At 36.1% G+C, this 23,426-nt stretch overlaps 1 protein-coding gene and 1 pseudogene across 1 annotated transcript in view; both read right to left on the minus strand.

Annotated features, from left to right (window-relative positions):
- Nucleotides 1-2,050: 2,050 nt before the first annotated feature.
- LOC101324041 (peroxiredoxin-4 pseudogene) lies at nucleotides 2,051-3,918 on the minus strand (annotated as a pseudogene).
- Nucleotides 3,919-12,221: 8,303 nt separating this feature from the next.
- Nucleotides 12,222-23,426, minus strand: part of EMB (embigin) — a 45,199-nt gene continuing 33,994 nt past the window's right edge. The window contains exons 6-10 of the mRNA XM_019930055.2: nucleotides 19,287-19,414; nucleotides 16,428-16,707; nucleotides 15,603-15,636; nucleotides 13,219-13,273; nucleotides 12,222-12,639 (exon numbers count right to left, since the gene is read on the minus strand). Coding sequence (XP_019785614.2) covers nucleotides 12,622-12,639; nucleotides 13,219-13,273; nucleotides 15,603-15,636; nucleotides 16,428-16,707; nucleotides 19,287-19,414 — 515 coding nt within the window. The 3' untranslated portion in view covers nucleotides 12,222-12,621. The remainder of the gene's footprint in view (nucleotides 12,640-13,218; nucleotides 13,274-15,602; nucleotides 15,637-16,427; nucleotides 16,708-19,286; nucleotides 19,415-23,426) is intronic.

Here is a 23,426-nt window from a genome sequence, read left to right on the forward strand (position 1 = left end):
TGCTTTTATATAGAAATACAATTAATCTTTGTATGTTTTACTTGGATCTTAAGACATTACTGAACTGTAAACTGTTAAATATCAGTTCTAGAAGTTTTTGGTATATTTCTTAGGATTTTTTATGTAGACCATCATGTCATCTGCAAATATGTACAGATTTATATCTTCCTTTCCAATCTGTGTGTCTTTTATTTCTTTTTCTTACCTTATTGAGCTTCCTGGAACTTCCTGTAATATGTAGACTAGCAGTGGGGATAGGAGACACCACTGCATTGTTCCCAAACTTAAAAAGAAAGCTTTCCACTTTCACCATTAAGTATGATGTTAGTTATTGGATTGTGTAGATGTTCTTCATCAAGTTGAGGATGTTCCCCTCTGTTCCTCATTTTCTGAGTTTTTATCATGATTGGGTGTTGCATTTTGTCAAAGGCTTATTTTGCACCAATTGTTGATAATTGTGATTTATCTCCTTTACACTGATAATATGGTCGATTATAAGGATTGATTTTAAAATATTGAGCCAGTTTACATCCCTGGAATAAATTCCACTTGGTCATGGTATATAACTCTTTTTATATATTGCTAAGTTCCATTTGGTAATATATTTTTAAGGATTTTTGCTCTATATTCACAAGGGGTATTGGTCTATAGTTTTCTTTTGTACTATCTTTGGTTTTAGTGTAAGGGTAACACTGATTTCATAAAAATTATTGGGAAATGTTTGTTCCTCTTTTATTTTCTGAAACAAATTATGAAGAATTGGTGTTATTTTCTCTTTAAATGTTTGGTAGTATTCACCAGTGAAATCATTTGGGCCTGGAGATTTCCTTTTTGAGATGTTTTAAATTATCAATTTAATTTCCCTAATAATTGTTGAGCAATTCTATTAACTTTTGTACATTGTGTGATTTGTTTGTACGGTAATTGTGTAGTTTGTTCCATCTAAATTGTCAAAATTTATGTGGGCAGAGTTGTTCATGCTATATCTTTATTATCTTTTTAATGTCTGCAGGTTCTCTAATGATATTGCCTTGTTTCCTTCCTGATATTGGTAATTTCTGTCTTCTTTTTGCTTTGTCAGTCTTGCTGGAGGTTGTCAATTTTATTGACCTTTTCAAAGGACCAGATTTTTGTTTCATTGATTTTGTCTATTATTTGTACTTTCAATTTCATTGATTTATGTTCTTATATATATTATTCTTTTCCTTCTGCTTGCTTTGGATTTATTTTTTCTTTTTCTAGTTTCTTGGGGTGAGAGCTTAGATTGATTTGAGACTTTTCCTCTTTTCTAATGTAAGAATTTAATGTTATGAATGTCCCTGTCAGCATTGCAATAGCTGTATCCCATAAATTTGATGTTGTATTTTCATTTTCTTTCTGTTCAATGTATTTTTAAAATTTCCCTTGAGATTTCCTCTTTGACTCATAGGTTATTTACAAGTGTATTGTTTAACTTTCAAGTTTAGAGATTTCCTGTTTTGCTTTCTGTTACTGATTTCTACTTTGATTCCATTTGGATGAAAAAATACTCTGACATTAGTTTTTGGTTTTTTTTTAATTTGTTGATGTTTGGGTTATGATCCAAGATATGATCTATCTTGGTATGTGTTCCATGGGCACATGTTCTGCTGTTTTGTGTTAGTGTTCCATATATGTAAATTAGATACTATTTGTTGATGGTGTTGTAATAGGGAAGAACAAATCCGACTCCATATTGGATCTGTTCCTTTTACTTTAACCTTGTGCTTTGTTGCCTGTGGTTAGTCATGCTGGCTCTGCAGCTTTTGTAAAAGAACCTTGCCTAAAAAAAAAAAAAAAAAAGAATGTTGCCTATAGCCTGAAATATATAGGAGCCCTATTCTCAGGGCTCTGACCTGTAAGAGTCCATTCATATAGAGATAAAAAGTTGCAAAACAGAGTATAGCATGTGTTGGAGCTTTACAGGAACATCTTGACCTGACCTTCGTGGACAGCTGCAAGAACAGAGGGTTTCAACACCAAGAAGTTTGTAGCAACTAACCACTCTCCCCCCCTCCCCCCACCTTGCCTTTAAAAGTGCTTTGCTGCAGCCATTCAAGGAGTTCAGGGCTTTTTGGACACAAGCCACCTGTCTCCTTGTATGGCTCTGTAATAAACATTTCTCTGCTCCAAACTCTGACGTTTCATGTTTCAGTTTGTCCTCACTGTGTGGGGCACAAGAACTTGTATTTGGTAACAGTGTTGTTATTTTACATGCTTGCCATTTTTTCTGTCTAGTTGTTCTATCAGTTGAGAGAAGGATTTGCAGTCTCCAACTGTAATTGTGGGTTTGTCTATTTCTTCTTTCAGTTCTATTAGTTTTGCTTCACATATTTTGCAACTCTGCTGTTTGGTCTACATTTGCTTGGTGGGTTGATTCTTTTACCATTATGAATTGTCCTTTTCTGTTAATGGTAATTATCTTTGCTCTGACAACCACTTCATTGTATAGTAATAGTCTCCACTCCTATTTCCTTTTGATTAAAGTTTACATGGCATATATTTCCATCCTTTTACTTTACTGTTTTATCATTGTTTTCTTTTTCTTGCATTCCTGTGGGTTACTAGAACATTTTTTTACATTCCATTTTGATTTATCTATAATAGCTTTGTATATCTTTGTTAGTGGTTTCTCTAGGTATCATAATGCATAACTTATTACAATTTACTGATGTAGACATTTTACCAGTTTGAGTGTAGAAACTTTATCTTCTTTTATGTCCCTTTACACTCCCATTTATTATGTACACATATTAAATATTTCCTTTACGTTTACATTATACTGACAACCAGATCAATGTTGTGATTTTTGCTCTAACAGTAAAAAATAATAGAGAAAATCAAGAGAAGAAAGTCTATTGTATTCACTGATATTTTTATTCTTTTCCATTGTTATTTCTCTCTTCATGATGTTCCAAAATTTCTTCTTTTATAATTGCTTTCTCTTCAGATAACTTTTTTTTTTTTTGGTAATAAAATACTGAACTTTATTGAGAAGTTTCAAGCATCAAGAACTGAGGAAGTATTTTTTAGTTCAGTTTATCAAAATACTTCAGTTTTCCAGCTGGATCTGGGATTACTGTTTCACCACCAGGTTTCCAACCACCAGGGCAGACTTCTCCATGTTTATCAGTGTACAGGAATGCTTGAACCAAACGCAGTGTCTCATCCACAAATCTACTCCCAGGAAGGTCATTCAGAGTAATCTGTTTTAGGATTCCTTTGTCATCAGTAATGAAGAGACCTCTGAGAGTGTGGCCCGAGTCTTCCAGATATACGCTCTAGTCCTTTGAGATCTGATGGTTCAAATCTGAAAGAAGTGGAATCCTTATTGGCCCAAGTCCTCCTTGTCTTCGAGGGGTATTAATCCAGGCCAAATGGGTAAACTGTGAATCGAAAGAGCATGCTACCACTTCAGTGTTTATGGATCTGAATTCCTCAGTTCTATTACCAAAGAATAACTGATTTCAGTTGGACACACAAAGTGAAATCAAGTGGGTAGAAGAAAAAAAACAGGTATTTCCCACAATAGTCAGTTAACTTCCAGCTGCTTAAATTCTCCATTTATCACAGCTGTTCCTTCCTAATAAGGTGCTGGCTTGGAAATCTTGGCTTTGCTGAGGTGCAGGGAGTGTGTACCCACCAGGTACACTTGTCTACACGCATAGAAGTGGCACTCCTCTTCATGGGTTGGGGGCCTCTCCTCCACCTCCAAGACCCACAGAGCTTTGGCCGGCAGCAGGAACAGCAGCAGCAGCAGCAGCAGTAGCTTTCGGCTCCAGCCAGGGGCCGAAGTGGTTGCCGGTAGCCGCTGCAGCGCCTCCATGACCACGCGAGGGCAGTTGCACATCCCTTGGCTCGAGCGCCACTTCGCCCGCCACCAGGCAGCTGCAACCGTGCACCCAATGCCCATGTGAGCCGAAGCACGGCGTTTCAAGACCTGCCCCGCCTCCTCATTCCCCCATCCCCCGGGCTCCCCACCCGGCCACATAGGTGTGAGCCCCACCTGCTCACCCCCTGCAGAGAACTTTCTTTAGCCATTCTTTTAGGGTAGGTCTGATGGTGACAAAGTTTTTTAGCTGTCCCTCATTGAGAATGTCTTGATTTCTACTTCATTATTGAAGGATCATTTCACCAGATATAGAACTTTGGATTTACAGTACTTTGAGCATTTGAAAAATGCTGTGCCTCTTCTTTCTGTCCTTCATGGTTTTTGATAAGAAACCCACTGTCATTCAGTTTGTTTTTGTCCCAGCAGATAAGGTGTTTCTGTATCACTGCTTTCAAGATTATTTATTTTTAGTTTTCACAACATGGATTACAGTGTGTCTTGGCATAGATTTCTTTGGGTTTATGGTGTGTTATTTGCACAGCTTCTTGAATCTGTAGGTTTATGTCACTTGCCAAATTTGGGGAAAGTTTCAGCCATTATTTATTTCTCGGAGTACATCTTCAGTGCTGACATTTCCCTTCTCCTTCTGGGACTCCAGTAACACAAATGTTTATCTTTTGTTGTTATCCTACAGGTCCCTAAGGCTCTGTCATATTTTTTAGTCTAGATGACCTATGTTGTAGATTGGGCAATTTCTATTGTTGTCTTAAGTATGACTGATTTATTCTTCTATCATCTCCATCCTGCTGTTGAGCTTATCTACTGAGTTTTAAAAAAAAAATCAGTTATTGTATTTTTCAGTTCTAAAATTTCTATTTGGGTCTTCCTTATACCTTCTATTTATTTTCTGATACTTTTTATTTATTTGCTTTTTTTTATTTGTTCATAAATGCTCACTGAAGCATTTTGATGATGGCTATTTTAAAATCATCATCAGATAATTCTCTTTTCATCATGGTATTGGCATCTGTTGATTGTTTTTTCTTATTCAGCGAGACATTTTCATGATTTATGGTAAAACGAGTGAGGTTTTTATTGAAACCTGGATACTTTAGGTATTGTGAGACACTTCGGTGGGAAAAGGGGTACTTCACCTGGTTACTGTCAGGTAGAGTTGGAAATCCAAGTTCTTTTGCCTCCATTGACATCCAGGGAGGGAGGGGTACCTTGTCCCTCTAGGATGGAAGTGGGAATTCAGCCTTCCACTAGGAGTGGGAGAGGTGCCTTATTACCACCAGGTGGGTTAAAAGTCTCAGCTCCCCACTCAACTTTTGCTGCTGGTTGTGCATGGGGGAGCCACAGTGGTGGTGTTTGGCTGGAGAAGAATAGTTATTATCTAAATGTCTTTCTGCCTCACTAGATTTTTCCTTTCCTGGTTCTTTGGCTAAAGAGAGGAGAGCTTTCTGTACCTGAACCCATTGGTTTTTCCAGGCTGTTGGCTTCTCTAGCACCTAGAATCAGGAATCTCATTGGTGTGTCATAACTTGTTTCCCAAAGTTCCTAGTTGATCTGTATTCTTGTCCTCACTTTTCAGAATATTTTACTGTAAATATTAAATATTTACTTATTTAATAAGGCACAGATTGTTAGCTATACTTGGATGGAGGAACAGAGGAAAATATGTCAACTACGTCTTTCCAGACATGGATCTCCCCAATCATTTCTTCTTTTTTTTAATCTAGTCACTGCCCAAATACAATTACTCACTCCTTTTAAATTGGCCTCATATGCTTTACCACACAAACACTTCTTTATTAGCCGTTCATCATTTTAATATATATATTTAATTATTTCAATTAAAGTAAGAGTCAAGTGTAATACATAGTGAAATACGCTATTATTCTCCCTAATGTGTTTTTCTTTTTACCTTGACTGACTGGCAGGACCATTAAAATGCTCTGTTTGGAATATTGATTCTCTTTTGTAGCAGTAGACATTTTCATAGAATACAGATTTTGAAATATTTTGTAACTGTTTTTGCTAAACTAATTGAAAATGACATTGCAATGTTGGGAAAAAAGATCACCCAGGACAACAAGCAAATATGTTCTATACATTAATTTCATTTTAAATGTCCATTTTTGTCACGGCCACAGTTGTCTTAAATTTTCTAAACATATCTTGATATGTTTTGAAAATTCCTTTCTAACTTTCTATTTGATGTGTCAAAATACAGAATCCCAGCTGTAGGCAGTTTTTTTTGTTGGACTTGAGAAGCACAAATTGTTTTACAAAACTTGAATTTCCTGGGTGTATAATCAAAAATCAAAAAGTCAGTGTTTTCTATTATCTAGTGCCTTTAAATTCACATTTAAGTGATTATTAAAAATTTAAAATACGTTTTATAATACTTAAATTTTTAATTCAGAGTACATTTTATTGAATTTAAATACATATTAGGCATATCCTTTGAGTTAATGCAACAAAAACATTTTTAAACATTCTAATACAAACATTTTCTGTGCTGTTTACATAAATACAGAAAGACATTAATGAGAATTTAGACACACATGCTAAAAAAACTAGGAAACATGTCATAATAAACCCATGGTCCTTGATTTAAAAAAAAAAAAAAAGTAAAGTTTATGGTCAAATTTCTATCTTAAGAGACACAAAAACAGTTCATGTCATCATATTTTATGGTATTTTTAAACCATTACATAGCATTATAGTTAATTATATATGTAATAAGTCTAATATTTTCATTTGTTTATCAAATAAACTTTAGAAAAATAAGAATTTGTGCTAATTATTTTCTGAGGTAAATTACAAATTAAATAGCAAAATCAATTTTTATAAGCAAAAGTTCTTAATAGATAACACACCAAAATAATATATAGACTTTAACCAATATCCTAAACAAGTTTCACTAGCATTCTCCCATTTGGGACATGAGAAATAATGAAATATAAATGTTACAGGTTAATCATGTGATTAAAAGTAATTTTGACAATGTTAGTCATGAGTGATGTTCACTGATTTCATAAGTAAATTTTATTATAAGGGCATAATCAGGCATTCCTGATTTATTGAGAATTATATAGATATTATCATTATGACACATTAATCATGAAGGTAAGCAAGTCCAAAGAATTGTCTAGTTCGTTTCACAGGCCATCAAAAACAGGACTTTCTTTCCCAGCTTCTCTTACAACTTGTGAATCACATTTTCAAATGCTGATACAGTTTAATCATACTACTTTTGAAAAGTAATATATCTTTAAGCTTACTAAATTGTCTCATTATAGGCACATCTCTATAGTGAAACTCACCTGGCATTTGCTAAAGATAGGTCATTCCTTGGAGGTAAATTTCAAAGTGTTTATTACTCAAAATTGCAGATATTACTGCTGTGTCTAGGCTAGACCATCCATAAAGTACTTAGCTCCTACCTACAGGCTAAAAATGTCACTTAGTCTGTTTTCTGTTTGTCCTGGTAAAATTACAAATAGCACTTTATTTCATTCTCAGTGTTTGGATGATAAATTTTATGGTCACACTAGTTATTGAGAAAACAATGAAGACTCTCAAACAGAAGTATATTGATTCTCCAGCACCACTGCAGGAACACAAGTATGCCACAGAATAGGTTCTATAAGCCTTAAGAATAAAATTATGGAACTTATTATTTAACTCACCATCGAAAGGAGTGAAATTTTTTTTAAAGAAAGACAGTTAACAGATAATAGCCTCATTTTTCTAAGAAGCACCTAAGTAGCAGGCCAAAGCTGTTCAACGTAGTTAAACCTAGACTCTTGAGGAGGACTCCTTGGATTTCAATCCCAGATCCAAATACCTAATCTCTCAAGCTTCAGTTTCCTCATCTATAAAAAAGTAGTTAATAGTTTCTGTAGCATAAGATGATTTGGAAATTAAATGAGATAACACATTTCAAAGTATTTAGCACAGTACCTGTCACATGCTAAGCACTCAACAAATGTGTTTATTACTATTTAATAATATGATATACCCTCAATAAAGAACTCAGCTGATAAACTGAGCATGTAACTGACCTTTCAGGTATACTGCAAATACATTCCTAAATATCACGTGAAAGAAATGCACATAGATAGTTCCAGTTTTCTTTTTATCTATGCTAGAGAAGATAAATTCGCAATTAATCAAAATCAAAGTAGATAGTACATAAATATGTATAATTTAAGATTCCAAAATAATTGAGTCATTCATCTATTTTTCAGTCATTCAATAAATATAAATTCAGAGAAAGCTATAATAGGTCAGTGTGCCTTTTAATTAATACTGGAACACACACTTGAACTTGCTGCCACCTAAACATGCTAACGGGAAGCAAGTCCCTAATTCATTGCATAACTTGTTCAGTTAGAGAAGATTCATTTTCTATAAAGAAGTAGATATTCAGTAAATAATTTGCATAAATCTATTTAAATGCCTCAAAGATGAAAACCCAGGGAATAAGTGAGCAGAACTGACATTCTTTTTCTTTTGATGAATTTAATTAACGACAAACTTTCAGTGACCAAAACTAACCAACGAAAGCTTTCTAAAAAATATATTTAATACAAATTTTGAATTAGATTCTGAGATATTCTGAGGTACTTTTGAGGTACTCTGAGATATTCTTGAGGTATTGGCAGGGAGGAGGAAAGAGAAAATTAGTGGAGTGGACACTAATATCTACAGTACCATGCAAAGAACTACAATTACTAAAATTCTTTATGTATATAAAGTCAATACACTGTATTATTAAAATAAAGGATTGGGCTTCCCTGGTGGCGCAGTGGTTGGGAGTCCATCTGCCGATACAGGGGACACAGGTTCGTGCCCTGGTCCGGGAGGATCCTACATGACGTGGAGCGGCTGGGCCCATGAGCCATGGCCGCTGGGCCTGCGTGTCCGGAGCCTGTGCTCCGCGGCGGGGGAGGCCACAGCAGTGAGAGGCCCGTGTACCGCAAAAGAAATAATAATAATAAATAAATAAATAAAAATAAAATAAAGGATAAAAATAAGGTTAACATTTGCACTGCCTATGAAAAATAAAGGACAATAGGAACGTTTTTTTTTAAGTTTTTTTGATGTGGACCATTTTTTTAAGTCTTTATTGAATTTGTTACAATATTGCTTCTATTTTATGTTTTGGTTTTTTGGCCGGGAGGCATACGGATCTTAGCTTGCTGACCAGGGATCAAACCCGCACCCCCTCCATTGGAAGGCGAAGTCTTAACCTCTGGACTGCCAGGGAAGTCCCAATAGGAATTTAGATAAGTTGAAAGCAATATACCCTGTATAATAGTTTAGGAATCAGAACTCCCTTTGCTCATTTGATTATTACACGTTATTAAAATCTGACAGGACTTTTTATTCTATTATTACTGTTTTTCAAAGAAGTAGAAGCAAACAATGAAGTTTTAAAGGCTTGTTTATTTCTGTTATTTTGTTTCAATTCTGAAGTCATAATTTAGATTTTTCTTCTAAAAATAAGTATAACTTTATGAAATTTGATGTTTACCTGTATATTTATCCATGCACCACACACTTCATGGCATCTCCAATGTACCCTCTCTGTGGTAGGTATGGGATACAGAAATAAAAGCAGAATCCAGGAAGGAGACATATAAGTGCATATTTATAATACAGGGTAATAGGCACAAAGAAACATGGAGTTATTTGAGCCCATAAGACGGCACATACTCAGCTGGGTATGAGGGATCTGCCAGGAAGTAACATCAGATTAAAGTCTTGAAAGCTGAACTTGAGTTCATCAAAAGGGAGGAGCACAGGGGGCAGCATTCTGGACAGACTCTCTATGTCAAGGCTAAATCAAGACAGTGGGAAAGGATTCACAATTTGGAAAACTGCAATACTAAGATATGGCAAAGGTGAGCCTGTAGAGCTTTGTCATGGAAGCTGCCACATTAAGCTACATAGTGAGATTTGTGTTTCAGAAATATGGCCCAGCAGCAATGCAAAAAATGATTAACCGAAGATGAGACTGAGGTAGGAAAATCAAGACCTTAGCTGTTGCAGCTGGCGAGCATGGGGTAGGGGAAGCAGTGGGTGGATTAATGAGCTATTAAAAAGGCCAAAGGAATAGAGACTCATGACTAATAAACATTAGTTAATAGAGAAGAAAATAGCACAGTGAGCTCTAGGTTTTGGCCTGGGTAACTAGATGCTGAGAAAAAAGGGAAAGACTGCAAAGAGAAGATTTACATTAGAGCATAAACTGAATATGAAAAATCTGGGAATTTTAAGACATCATTAAATCTACTTATTATGCTGCAAAACTCTGTTGGCTAGAAAGACTGATAGAATTTCCCAAGGTGTCTAATATATAAACGTGGAGTAGTTTTCCTACTTCAGCTTTTCTGCTTGCTTAGTATTTTCAGTTGGTCATTTCAATTTACAATTGGTCATTTTTAGTTAATCCATTCATCTCCATGAGGTTAGTTAATGGAAGCATTCCATTTTTAACCTAACAGTGGTGGAATAATTTTCTGGAAGTTCTCCAGAGAGACTCTGAAAAGCCAAAATTCAACTTTAATTTTCTGAGTACCTTTTCTGCTTAAAGTTACTGAAGTGAATTGTCTTTGCTAGGAAAAATAGCAAGCACTAACACTTAAAAATTCAATTTACTACATAAATATTTCAGATTATTTTACATTGGGGTAGCAATTTTTCTTGCTTGAGAACCATTTTGTGGTGGCACAAGAGAAGAATGCGTACTGCATATGAGCTACAAATTGGGGATTTGTATATGTCCAGTCACAAATACATTGTTTTGAATTGGACTTAGTCAAATAGCAGGTCTGAATAATTTTTCACTGAATTCAAATTGTTTAGATTAATAAGTGAACTGCTTGGTTGTCTGCCATCATATAGATACCACCCAAGATCATTTTATCAAATTAATAATTAATTAAACCAAAACAAATGCCTGGCTTATTGCTCTAAAACAAGAATAAGATGAAACTTGCCATTACTTAAATGATGTAGTCTATTCAACAAAACTTGTGTCAACAGTTAACATCTTTACACAAAACACTGCTGCAACAAAATGAGTAGCTTCCAAGTGACACTTTATGTGTATTATTTATACTAGTAATATTTTCATCATTAGTTAAGATGCCATATAAAGTATAATTTTTCACTACCTGAATTTTATTATAATTTTCTCAGCCAGAACATCATATAAATGTCTAAAAAGTATTTTTTTCAAATAATTGAACACCTCTTTTTCAAGCTTTAATCCCCTAGTCACCAAGATCATGGGTTCTTTGCCCCCATCCCAAATCCTTCCCTCTTTGCCTGTGATTGTTCGGAACCCTGCTGCACTGTGAGCAGGGGGACATCAGAACCAAGGGCCCCCCAGCAGGTTTCACATCACTGTCTTCAACCTAACCTAGTATCCTGCCATATGATGTTAATGTTACATTCAAAACCATTAACAACTTTTCATGTCTATTCAGATTTCATTGGACTTACAGTGATTTTTATAAAATAGTTCAGTTATATATGCAATAGAAACAAAGTATTCTATTTTAAAGAAAAGTCTAAGTTACTGGCAGCAACATAGAACTGCTTTAGTACTTCTTGATTTCAGACAAAGGATTAGTATTATAAACCAGTAATAATTCATTTTTAGATATTTAGCCAGCCATGGATACCAGGAAATCATGAAGCACGGAAGCATGTCAGTAGCAGTGCTACATCCCGTCTGTGTGAACCTGTACCCTACAACATCAACACCAGCTGTCACTTAAGAAATCCAAAACCCATAGCTTTAAAAAAATGTTCTACAGGGGGCTTCCCTGGTGGCGCAGTGGTTGAGGGTCCGCCTGCCGATGCAGGGGACGCGGGTTCGTGCCCCGGTCCAGGAGGATCCCACATGCCGCGGCGCGGCTGGGCCCGTGAGCCACGGCCGCTGAGCCTGTGCGTCCGGAGCCTGTGCTCCGCAACGGGAGAGGCCACAGCGGTGAGAGGCCCACGTACCACAAAGAAAAAAAATAAAAAAACGTTCTCCATAAAGACTAAATATCACTTTAGCCTGGTGTGGGAAAACAGTGGCGATGAGTGGAATGAGATTAGGAAATCTGCTTTCGTGGTGATGGAGATTTGGGGCAAGTGTATGGTTTTATTTCCTTGCCTTAAACCAATATTTTTGTAAGAAAAGTATGTTTTTCTTATGGACATTGTACAGTAACCATCATTAACAAAGGTAGAAAGTGCTAATTTCCCCTTGAGGACACTTTTTTTCGATATGACTGAAGGATGAACTTTACATGAAAATTATTACAAATACTTCTACATCTAGTAAACATGATGGGGGAAAAAAGCTTTTTAAGACAAATGGCAAAGGGTTTGTCTTTAATGAATTCTTTGGTTATAAACAGGTCTTGAGTGACATTCGCTCTGTGTACTATTTGGTTTTGCTGGTGTCTGTTCTGTGTGTCACCTGAGGACTAGAATGACATTAATTGTCCTGGATTACAGCTCATAGAACATACTTAATACAATTTACCTTTCTTTAATGTAAAATAATAATAGAATGAAAATATATCTTTAGATCCGAAATAGCATATATTATTTACAAAGCTACTGCTGAGCATCTTGCACAAACTTTTCATCCTTTTAAAAATAAAAATTCACGTGTTCTTAACAGGAAGCAGAAACAAAGCTGAAATCCAAACTCTTTGACATCTTCCTGTGACTCTTGACATGATGTTTCTCATTCACTGGCCCCCAGATTCCTGAGTTACATAAAGCATAATGAAACATAATTAGCATAACCTGGTTATTCTATAATAACTTATTATCACTTTAGCAAAGCAAAAAATGTCTGGAAGAGGTGATCCAAACTACTGCCAAAACCAACAGTTCCTATTCTAAATACTCAAGGAAAAAAATGTTTATGAACTATGAAAATTTTTATTCTAATCAGTGAAGAAAATAAGCTAATATTGATTCATTCATAGCACCAAGTATATGGGAATATGTGACAATAAAATAGGAGAATCCAGAAAAACTGAGAGAGAAAAAAAATAAGACTACATAAAAAATTGTAAAAGAAACTAGCCTGTGGTGACAGAAGAAACAATATATATCTGCAGTGTAATAGATTCACTTTTAGATTGGTTGTTACATGTTCTCTGGTGGAAAAAAGATGCTTATTTTTGTGTAACTATATATATTCTCCTACAATATTGTTTAAAAAAGCATATCCAAGCACATAGTGAATGACTAGGTCTTTTTAAAACTAAAAAATGTAGATGGATTAATGGCCTATGCATATTGAATTTTATTTGGAATACCATTTTGAAGCAACTTACATTTTTTCTGTGCCTGGGGGCATTATTTTCTATACCATTGCTATCATCTGATTTCCTGTAGAGAAAACAAGAAAGAAAATTACTAGATGTTTACATTGCATAAAACTAAGGTCAGTACACCACCTATATCATGGCCATCAGGTTAAAATTTAAAAGGTCAATACAGACAGAATTTATTCTTCCTAAAAATGTTTTACTCATAGTGTTGATTTTATTTGTATGCCATTGCTTGGAGAGGAACTGTTGCCACAGATGACAGTGACAAAGGCCTGTTTCTTTTATGCAGAGGGAGAATTGCTTCTCCCCAAGCATGAGTGGAGGCTTGGGTATACAGCCTAACTTATATGTTGCTTTGCCACATGCAAGATAATAGCCAATCAGGAGCTCAGCCAGTATGTGCAATACAGGTGCTGTAATTCAACATGTTTATTACATTGAATTAGAGGTTAAACATGGTTCTTTATCTACCCAATGTGCATCAGAGTAAGACCACAATGTGGGCTCCAGATTCTTAAGGAAAACTAAACTAGGTTACAAGGGTATATAATAAATACCCTTCTAGATGTTATTGGCAGGCTTGAGCTCATTAAACTAGTACCACCAGATAATAAATTCAACAACCTAATCGGCTGTCTAAAAATTTGGGGGATGGGGCAGGTAGGTTAAATATTGTGTGAAATTGTGTGGGTTAAATATCTGGGTGGATCAGATAAATGCTGTTTGAAATGACTAGCTTGTTTTGATGTTATATGCTTATTTAGTAGTGTACTATTTTTAAAAGTCATTTTCACCAAGAAATTCTATGAATCACTGGTATCTAAACACATATATAAGCATCAAATATAAAATGTATTGATAAACAATATTCTCTGTAAAGAAAAATTTATCTCCTAAACTAAAAATTCTAAAAACAGCATTGGTGAAAGTTGCTCTAAATGAGTACAAGTGCCCTTGATACTTGATTTAAATCTAAAGATACTGAAATAACCTAAAGATGAGAAATGTGACTGCAAGGGACTGGATAGAAACACTGGGGAGGCTGAACAAAAGAATCCAGGCAAGGGAGTAGTTGTTTCAAATACCTGAATGACGGTCATGTTTTTTATATGACTCTGAGTATAAGAAAGGTAATCAATACATGGGAACCAGAAAGATAAAATGTTCAAATCAATACAAACAAGATGTCCAAGTTCTCCGGAAAGAGATTCAAATTCCTTCCAACCATGAGAGTCTCTGATTCTAAGACAACACTTTTTTCCTATCTGGGGTTATGGAACTCCTGACCCATAAAATAATTATTTTATGCCCTTAATTATTATTTTATGCTCTTAATTTAGAAGTTCATATCCTGTTGATTTAAGTTACCTGCCATGTGTGAACTGAGTAAAAAATAACTATTTCAATAATGTCTACAAATATCTGCATGACAGCTGTCCGCCCCACTCCTGCTCTTTAACTGTGGCTATAGCACTCACACCTCAGAGCCCCTGTTGACTGAAAAAGATAAAACTTCAGGTGTCATTTTGGGTTGGTAATAGTTGCTCAGCCCTCCCATTTCCTAGGTTTCTTTCGGCTCCTTTAATCTGGTCTCATTTTCTTGGTCCCCAGCCCTTGGCAGTGTTACTTGGACTTTAAGCACCTCTCTCACTAGGCTCCACTGTCAGTTCTCTGGCTTGGTGGGCCCAGTAACTCCCACGTTCACCAAACCAAATGATATCCCTGGTAATTTTCTTCCTAGTTCTCCTCATGCTCCGCTCAACTCTAAACAAAGGAGACTGTAACAGAAATACGCCACAATTTGTGTTCCTTCAAAAATAATGACACAATTCTAGCCCAGTGATTTTCAACACTGAATTCTGAGAATCAGAATCAGTGATAGGCACTTTAAAGAAATACAGATGCCCAGGCACCCATCCCAGAGGTTCTGATCTAAGATATCCAGTTAGGTCTGAGTAACTGTAATTTTAAGGAGCATCCTAAGTGATCAAAAATATAGCCAGGGTTGAGAATCATTGCTTTACACAAATAATACTTCCTCATGGTTCTTGAGTGCCTCCTGTGCATCAAAGCCTATGCTAAGAATTTTTACACATAGAAAGTCATTTAATCCAGAAACCTTATGTGGTAAGTAATATCATTAAACCCATTTTGTTGAAGAGAAAACTGAAGCACAGAGAGGTGAAAGTAAGTGGTGGAGGGGGATTCTGTTGCATGCAGGTAAATGCCAAATGCCATTCTTCACCACAACATGGACATCTACAGAAAATAACACACACGTTATATACTCTTGTACTTTTTTCCTCTAACTGCAAACATTTTATTTAATTTCATATTTATCTGTATTTTATGCATGTGAAAATTAACCTATAAAAAATAATACTTACAGCTGTTCAATTTGTTCAAATTCCTTCCCATCATCTGTGTAACAAAAGAAGAATTTAACTCTTAAGATTGGTTTATTATTCTTACAAAGCATATATGCTCAATTCTACTTTCCCCTGAATTCAACATCCCCTGACTGCCTGTGCTGCTTTCCCGCTCTGGAATGAGAGAGTGGGCCCCATCAGACAGCTGCCCCTCCATCATGTCCACTCCTTCCCTGCTCTCCCGACTTGCAAAATTGCCTGCAGTTTTGATCAAGCATAGTCTGGTGCCTGGGATCATCAAAAACAGAACTGACTGATTTGTAATTATTTAAGTTATGAAAAATTTAGTACAAAATCAGGAAAAAATACAGAATATAAAATAAATTTTCTTAGGGAACCATTGGTTTCTCAGTCTGTTATACATCAGGCACAGGCTATGAAAACAGAAAGCTGGCAGGCAATGTCTTTTATGAGAATTTCAGAATGTTTGATAAAACGTTTTTAAAAATGAGTTATCTAAATGAAAGAATAATTGTTTGTCTTTGAGATCTTTTATATTAAGCTAATGCAGAATTTTCTAATATTCCAGTACCAGTGCACATATCACTTAATTGGTGTGCTGGTCCCAGTAACACCAAGGAAAAGGGAAAAAAGGTATATTTTAACATTAAATTTTTTTAGGAAGTTGATACAGGAAGACCATCAATATAAGCTCATAGCTCACTGTCACCATTGTTATTAACATAAATACCACTACAAAAAACAAAAGTTAGATTTTTTTCTAAAGCCACCATAATGGATTAAGTCATAACATGAGAATTATCTAAAAAAAAGAAATCCTACCTGAGTGCTTCTTTTTCTTTTGGGTGTACATTTCAAAAAGCAGAATAATAGCCACTAAAAGAACCACCTCAACAGCTATTCCAAGAAATGCTTTGAGAGGCACCCAGTAACTCAGCACGACAAGTTCAACGTGTTCTTCACTCTCGCCTAATTGGAATATTGCATGGCACCAGTAAGATCCCTGATCTTCCTCTGAAAGTTGCATTATCTTGAGCCTTGTTTCATTAGCATTTTTTCCATTGATCACATACTTATTGTTCATTGGAACACCAACAGGAACCTAATAGAAGGAGACATTAAAATCCATTCCTATCATATTGCATAAAAGATACATGTCCTGAATGATCTAGTTTTGAGTGAAAGCTACAAGATAGTACCAAGAAAACTGCTTACCAGAAAAAGGGCATATTAGGGACTTCCCTGGTGGCGTGGTGGTTAAGAATCCGCCTGCCAATGCAGGGGACAGGGGTTCGAGCCTGGGCCAGGGCAACTAAGCCTGTATGCCACAGTTACTGAGCCTGTGCTCTACAGCCCGCTAGCCACACCTGCTGAGCCCGCGAGCCACGACTACTGAAGCCCACGCACCTAGAGCCCGTGCTCCACAACAACAGAAGCCACCACAATGAGAAGCCCGCGCACCGCAACGAAGAGTAGACCCCGCTTGCCGCAACTAGAGAAACCACGAGCGCAGCAACGAAGATCCAACGCAGCCAAAAATAAATAAATTTATTAAAGAAGGGAGCACATTAAAGTATGTGAGAAGTTATACATACAGAGCTCAAGTCTTACCATAGTTTGATCTTTTAAAGGTAGCAAACAAAGGAAAAGTACACTTTGCTTTAACTACTTAGCACTGAATGTTTGAAACTACAGTGTGCAAGTCATCGTGGGTAAATATTCTATGCGAATTAGAAATACAGAAATTTTCCAGCCATCCGGGTTTCATGTTACAATCCCTTACTAGTTCAGAATACTTCCTCCTTCACAATTGCAGGCATACATTCATTAAATCAACTGTTAAATTAATGAAGCTATTATATCTGATCATTCCTGTAAAGGAAGTTCACTGGCTCATGGCATTGGGAGTTCCTCAAACTGGAACTGAAGACGAAATCTTCAGGCCTTTGAAGCTGATGTAGAAGAAATGGTAGAAATCCCTCTAAGCCTGGTATACATGGTGGTCTGCGCACCTTCTGTCTTCTCTCATAGCTGAATTTCTCTCTCTTTCTGACATGTTGGCTTCTGAGATTCACTGGGTTTTCCTCAGCCTTTTAAGATCCATACTAAGCTATTTGGTGGCTAATTTATTTAATCCATTTAAATTAAATTTTATTCTCAGGCCATTTGATGCCTTCATTGCTCTATCACTCAACTGCACTGCTCAGTAAATGCTAATTTGCATACAAATATTCTTGGAGGTTATCTGATGAAGAACTGTGAGTTTATTATTTGCCAAAAAAATTATAGCAACCTGGCTCACTGTGCACAGCATTGCCTATGATGCTTGTTACAAATGTACTCTAACTCAGAGCTGATAAAGTACTGCATGTTTAATAGGTGCCCCAGGTAAGCCTGATGAAGATGATGGTTCGCCTACTTTTTGAAAAAACACTGGACCTAAAGTTTTGACTTGCACCCTCTTCCCTGCACTTTTCTCATATCCTAACATAACCCATGCTTAGGGCCAAATTGAGAGAAACTTAGTATAGCAAATGGAGAGAAGTACAGACTACATTCTAAAAGTTTAATATAATTAGACAAGCTTTTTTTGTCTAGTATCACATATGCGTAAATAAATTAGGCTATGTAATTCAGAAACTATGTCTGTTACTTGTTTTTACAAATTTACATGCTCTTTAAAACTATTTCCATACACAAAATGATTGCCTTTCCTAATCATCAATAACAAGATAAGTACAAATATTAATAGTTTAAATCTACTCCTCAGTGATTTGGAGCTATCTCTTTGAAAACTCAAACCAATCACAGAATCAGTAACTCACCCTTTTAAGTCATACCCTCTGTCGTCAACAGTCTACAATAGCATCAATATTGTCTAAGAAGGAATTTAATATTTCACTAAGATCTACCCTGTCTCATACCGTTCCTTCTAGAATTGCCTTTACAAGACTTCAATTTCAATGCTCATTAGCACCAGGGCAATAAAAGGGTGTCCCCTAAAGGACAATGTCCTAAATTTCCCTGCTATTAGAGGCTATCTGGGAGGAAGAAAACCAGAAATGATTTCTTAAGTACTCATGTTTTTCTTAATATCAGCTCTTTGAAAAGCCATTAATTCTTTAATAGGAATTTAAAGTATTTGGCTTCCCTTAGGTCTCTGGAAGTCCAAAAGAGGTCAGTGACACTAAAAGAACCTAAAACCTGAGTTTAAGTTACCAAATTTTCATTCTTTTCTCAGATGCTGCCAGTGTATTGCATTCTATCACAAATGTTTCCAGAGACAGAAGCAGGAAAAGAAAACTCCCTTTCTTTTTTTCTAGTTACTCTCATGAAATGATAAGGAAAAAAAGAATCTTTTTTGTTGGGGTTATATCTAAACTTGTCAACTAAAAATGAACTGTAACTTCCTTTCATAGAATTTTATTAAATGGCTAAATCTAAAAAACAAAGTACCACTTAATGAAACATTAAGAGTATCTTCAGATGTATAATGTAATATGCTAAAAACACCAAATGACAGCTCCATTCATCACTGTTCTTTCTTCATGAACACATATTAAGGAACAAGATAACAGAAGTATAAATAGTCCTAAGAACTGTGAGTGTATTATAATCTTATTATTTATCAAATAAAAGTTTTTATTTTGTTTTCTTCAAGTCAAAGAAATATGATCTTACCTGTACACTCCCATTACTACGGTACCAGGTCCAATTTAAAGGAAAACAGTCTTGACATTTACACATCAAGACAACTGAATCCCCTACATAAGTGATCAACGGTTTCTTTTTTTCATGAAGTTCAGGGACTAAGAAAAATGGAGAGAAACATATGTTACTGAAAGAGTTTGAATAGGGGGAATGTATTCAAGTTGAATAGATGTATAGTTGTAGTAGGTAGGTGGTGCAATATAATTGTCAGTAATATAGAAACAGAAGGAAGGTCTTCTATTATTGAGCCAATAACAATTACAAGTATTGTAATAGACTGTTTGTTACATGCTTTGGATAAGAAAGAAACTTCATGTTTTCAAGACTGTTCTTTCTTCCCACCTACTAAGTTACGTTAGAGCAAATATTTTTTCAAAGTTTACCCTTAAATGGCACTCTAGTGAGGAGACAAAATTTTCAGGATTTAAAATTTTTATTTGACACAGATTTATGAAAAGAGTTGGAGAAGATGGGAAGATGAGAAAGGAGCAAAGGAAATTTTAGAGAAAGAGACAAGAAGAGGAAAGAAAATGAGATAAAAAACACTTTTGGGCTTCCCTGGTGGTGCAGTGGTTGAGAGTCCGCCTGCCGATGCAGGGAACATGGGTTCGTGCCCCGGTCCGGGAAGATCCTACATGCCGTGGAGCGGCTGGGCCCGTGAGCCATGGCCGCTGAGCCTGCGTGTCCAGAGCCTGTGCTCCGCAACGGGAGAGGCCACAACAGTGAGAGGCAGGCCCGCATACCAAAAAAAAAAAAAAAAAAAAAAACCCACTTCCATGTGGTTTTGTAGGAAAAAAACAAAAACTAATATTCATTGTGATAAATTTCTTAAAGTTTGAAGCAGATGCCATTAGTAACAATAAAAATGAGCACTGAATTTAGAAAAATTAAGTTTTAAGGCTATGGATAACTTGGTAAAGAAAATTAAAGCATAAGAACATAAGCAAAGCAATAAAAAGCCAACTAGCAGCTTCCATGGTGAAATCAGTTCCTTCTGATTGACCTCAAAAGATGTATTATAAAATGTACACTTTTATGAGAGACAGACTTATCAACAAAGATGACTTTTGTTGATTTTTTTTTCTTTTACTAAGTTTAGCAGGTTTTGTGTTTTGTTTTTCCTTTTTGTTTTTTTGGTTTGCCAGCAGAGAGACAATGTCTAAATTTTTAATACTGTGTTGACAAATTTTATAGATACTGTTTGCTATTCACTTGTTATCCTATTTTTAGATTTTATTTTGGGGAGGGTCAGGGTGGAAAATGGAAAGATCAATTTTAATTGCTAAAATTAGGTTTACAGATTAAATACATTTTCTAAACGCTCTTGGCTTTCTACTACCAGAAGAATATTGGGCATTTGCTGGATGTATGAACTGTAAAGATGAGGAAGGGGGAAATAACTGGTAATAAGTGGAAAAGAAATTCTGACTTCTATAACCACTTGTATAGGGGTAAACATAGGGTTGGATTTCTTCACAGGTTCTGTCTTTAGGTGATTAATGTTACAGTGATGAGTGTCAGAAGTCTTCAGTTTTCCTTATGGTTCAACGTGGGCCTAAATACAATTGCACATATCACCCCCTCCTTCATCAGCAGTGCTGACCAGCAGAGTGTTGAATGAGGCACTGCTAATAATAAAGAGATGCAAATAAGGAAGGTATATCACCACTGAAAGTGTAAATCATAAGATGACAGAGCAAGCTATAAGTCAATGGTTCTCATACTTTTCATAACCAAGGAAATATGTTTTGATAAAACTGAATGAATTTTACATTACCCAAAGATGTGAACTGCCAATCAGAATTTATAATCACCCCACTAATAGTTTATGAGCACCTAGTAAGGTACCAGTAGGGTACTCCTGAGGTAGGAGAGAAGTGAACACATGTGATTGGCATGACTGAAGTCATCCCAGCCAGAAGAAATTGGTGAGTTGACCTTGCCAGAGGATATTCTGAACAGTCCTTTCGAATGGCTACTAGTGTCCCACACTCCTTATTGGTTACCATTAGGCTGAGGGACACTAAGGGAAATGTGGTTAATATGTGTCCATTTCAAAGCTCAATGAGCGTTTGAAGTAGTCAGCACAATGAGACAATGATGTGACAAACATGTAAGATTTGGGTCCAGGAAATATTAGAATTATAGCTTCAGTGTTACTAGTGTTGAGGACATAGGTTGGTCATACCCTTCTACAATGTTACTGTAAAGAATTAAGTACAGGAACACAATATATAAAGGGCTTGGTGTAGAGCAAACACCACAAAATTAGAACTTTTGTTGTCATCATGTACTGGTATTGCTTTTCTTAATTGAGTTTTTGTACAATTTGTAATGCCCACAGCCTTCCTACATTAGCCAGCTTAATGGCATGGATTATTGTCACATGCAAGAATGATTTTTAGGCCAGTTGGCCATGTGGAACAGAGAAGAAATAAGACACAGAATAAAAGGAGAACTGGAAATTCACCTGAATTCATCTCAGAACCATAGGAATGTATAAAGACACCCCCAAATGTGGAAAAGGGTCCAAACTGAGCCATTTACAGAACACCCAGACAATCTGAGAAAGGCGATTAAAAGAGATTAAAATGATGAAAAATAAAAGATGAATTCACAGGAGACAAGGCCCAGAAGAATGAAGAAACAGTAGCTTTGAGATGCTGGAGGTGGCACCAATCCATCCTTTAATAACATATATTAAAAAACTTTTCAGTGAAGCTGTAAAACAAATTCTGCTGCTTGAAACACTTATGCAAGTCCTTGGCTAAAGCAGATGAATAAGAGTTTGTGGAGAGAAACCAAGATGGCAGAGTAGAAGGACGTGCTCTCACTCCCTCTTGCGAGAACACCAGAATCACAACTAGCTGCTGGACAATCATCAACAGGAAGACACTGGAACTCAAGAAAGATACCCCAAAGACAAAGGAGAAGCCACAATGAGACAGTAGGAGGGACGCAAGGTTGCCCACTCTCACCACTCTTATTCAACATAGTTTTGGAAGTTTTAGCCACAGCCATCAGAGAAGAAAAGGAAATAAAATGAATCCAAATCAGAAAAGAAGAAGTAAAGCTGTCACTGTTTGCAGATGACATGATACTATACATAGAGAATCCTAAAGATGCTACCAGAAAACTACTAGAGCTAATCAATGAATTTGGTAAAGTAGCAGGATACAAAATTAATGCACAGAAATCTCTGGCATTCCTATACACTAATGATGAAAAATCTGAAAGTGAAATTAAGAAAACACTCCCATTTACAATTGCAACAAAAAGAATAAAGTATCTAGGAATAAACCTACCTAAGGAGACAAAAGACCTGTATGCAGAAAATTATAAGACACTGATGAAAGAAATTAAAGATGATACAAATAGATGGGGAGATATACCATGTTCTTGGATTGGAAGAATCAACATTGTGAAAATGACTCTACTACCCACAGCAATCTACAGATTCAATGCAATCCCTATCAAACTACCACTGGCATTTTTCACAGAACTAGAACAAAAAATTTCACAATTTGTATGGAAACACAAAAGACCCCGAATAGCCAAAGCAATCTTGAGAACGAAAAACAGAGCTGGAGGAATCAGGCTCCCTGACTTCAGACCATACTACAAAGCTACAGTAATCAAGACAGTATGGTACTGGCACAAAAACAGAAATAATAGATCAATGGAACAGGATAGAAAGCCCAGAGATAAACCCATGCACATATGGTGACCTTATCTTTGATAAAGGAGGCAGGAATGTACAGTGGAAAAAGGGCAGCCTCTTCAATAAGTGGTGCTGGGAAAACTGGACAGGTACATGTAAAAGTATGAGATTAGAACAGTCCCTAACACCATACACAAAAAATAAGCTCAAAATGGAGTAAAGACCTAAATGTAAGGCCAGAAACTATCAAAGTCTTAGAGGAAAACATAGGCAGAACACTCTAGGACATAAATCACAGCAAGATCCTTTTGGACCCACCTCCTACAGAAATGGAAATAAATCAAAAATAAACAAATGGGACCTAATGAAACTTCAAAGCTTTTGCACAGCAAAGGAAACCATAAACAAGACCAAAAGACAACCCTCAGAATGGGAGAAAATATTTGCAA

This window comes from Tursiops truncatus, chromosome 3, assembly GCF_011762595.2.
Source record: "Tursiops truncatus isolate mTurTru1 chromosome 3, mTurTru1.mat.Y, whole genome shotgun sequence".
Classification (NCBI taxonomy): Eukaryota; Metazoa; Chordata; class Mammalia; order Artiodactyla; family Delphinidae; genus Tursiops; species Tursiops truncatus.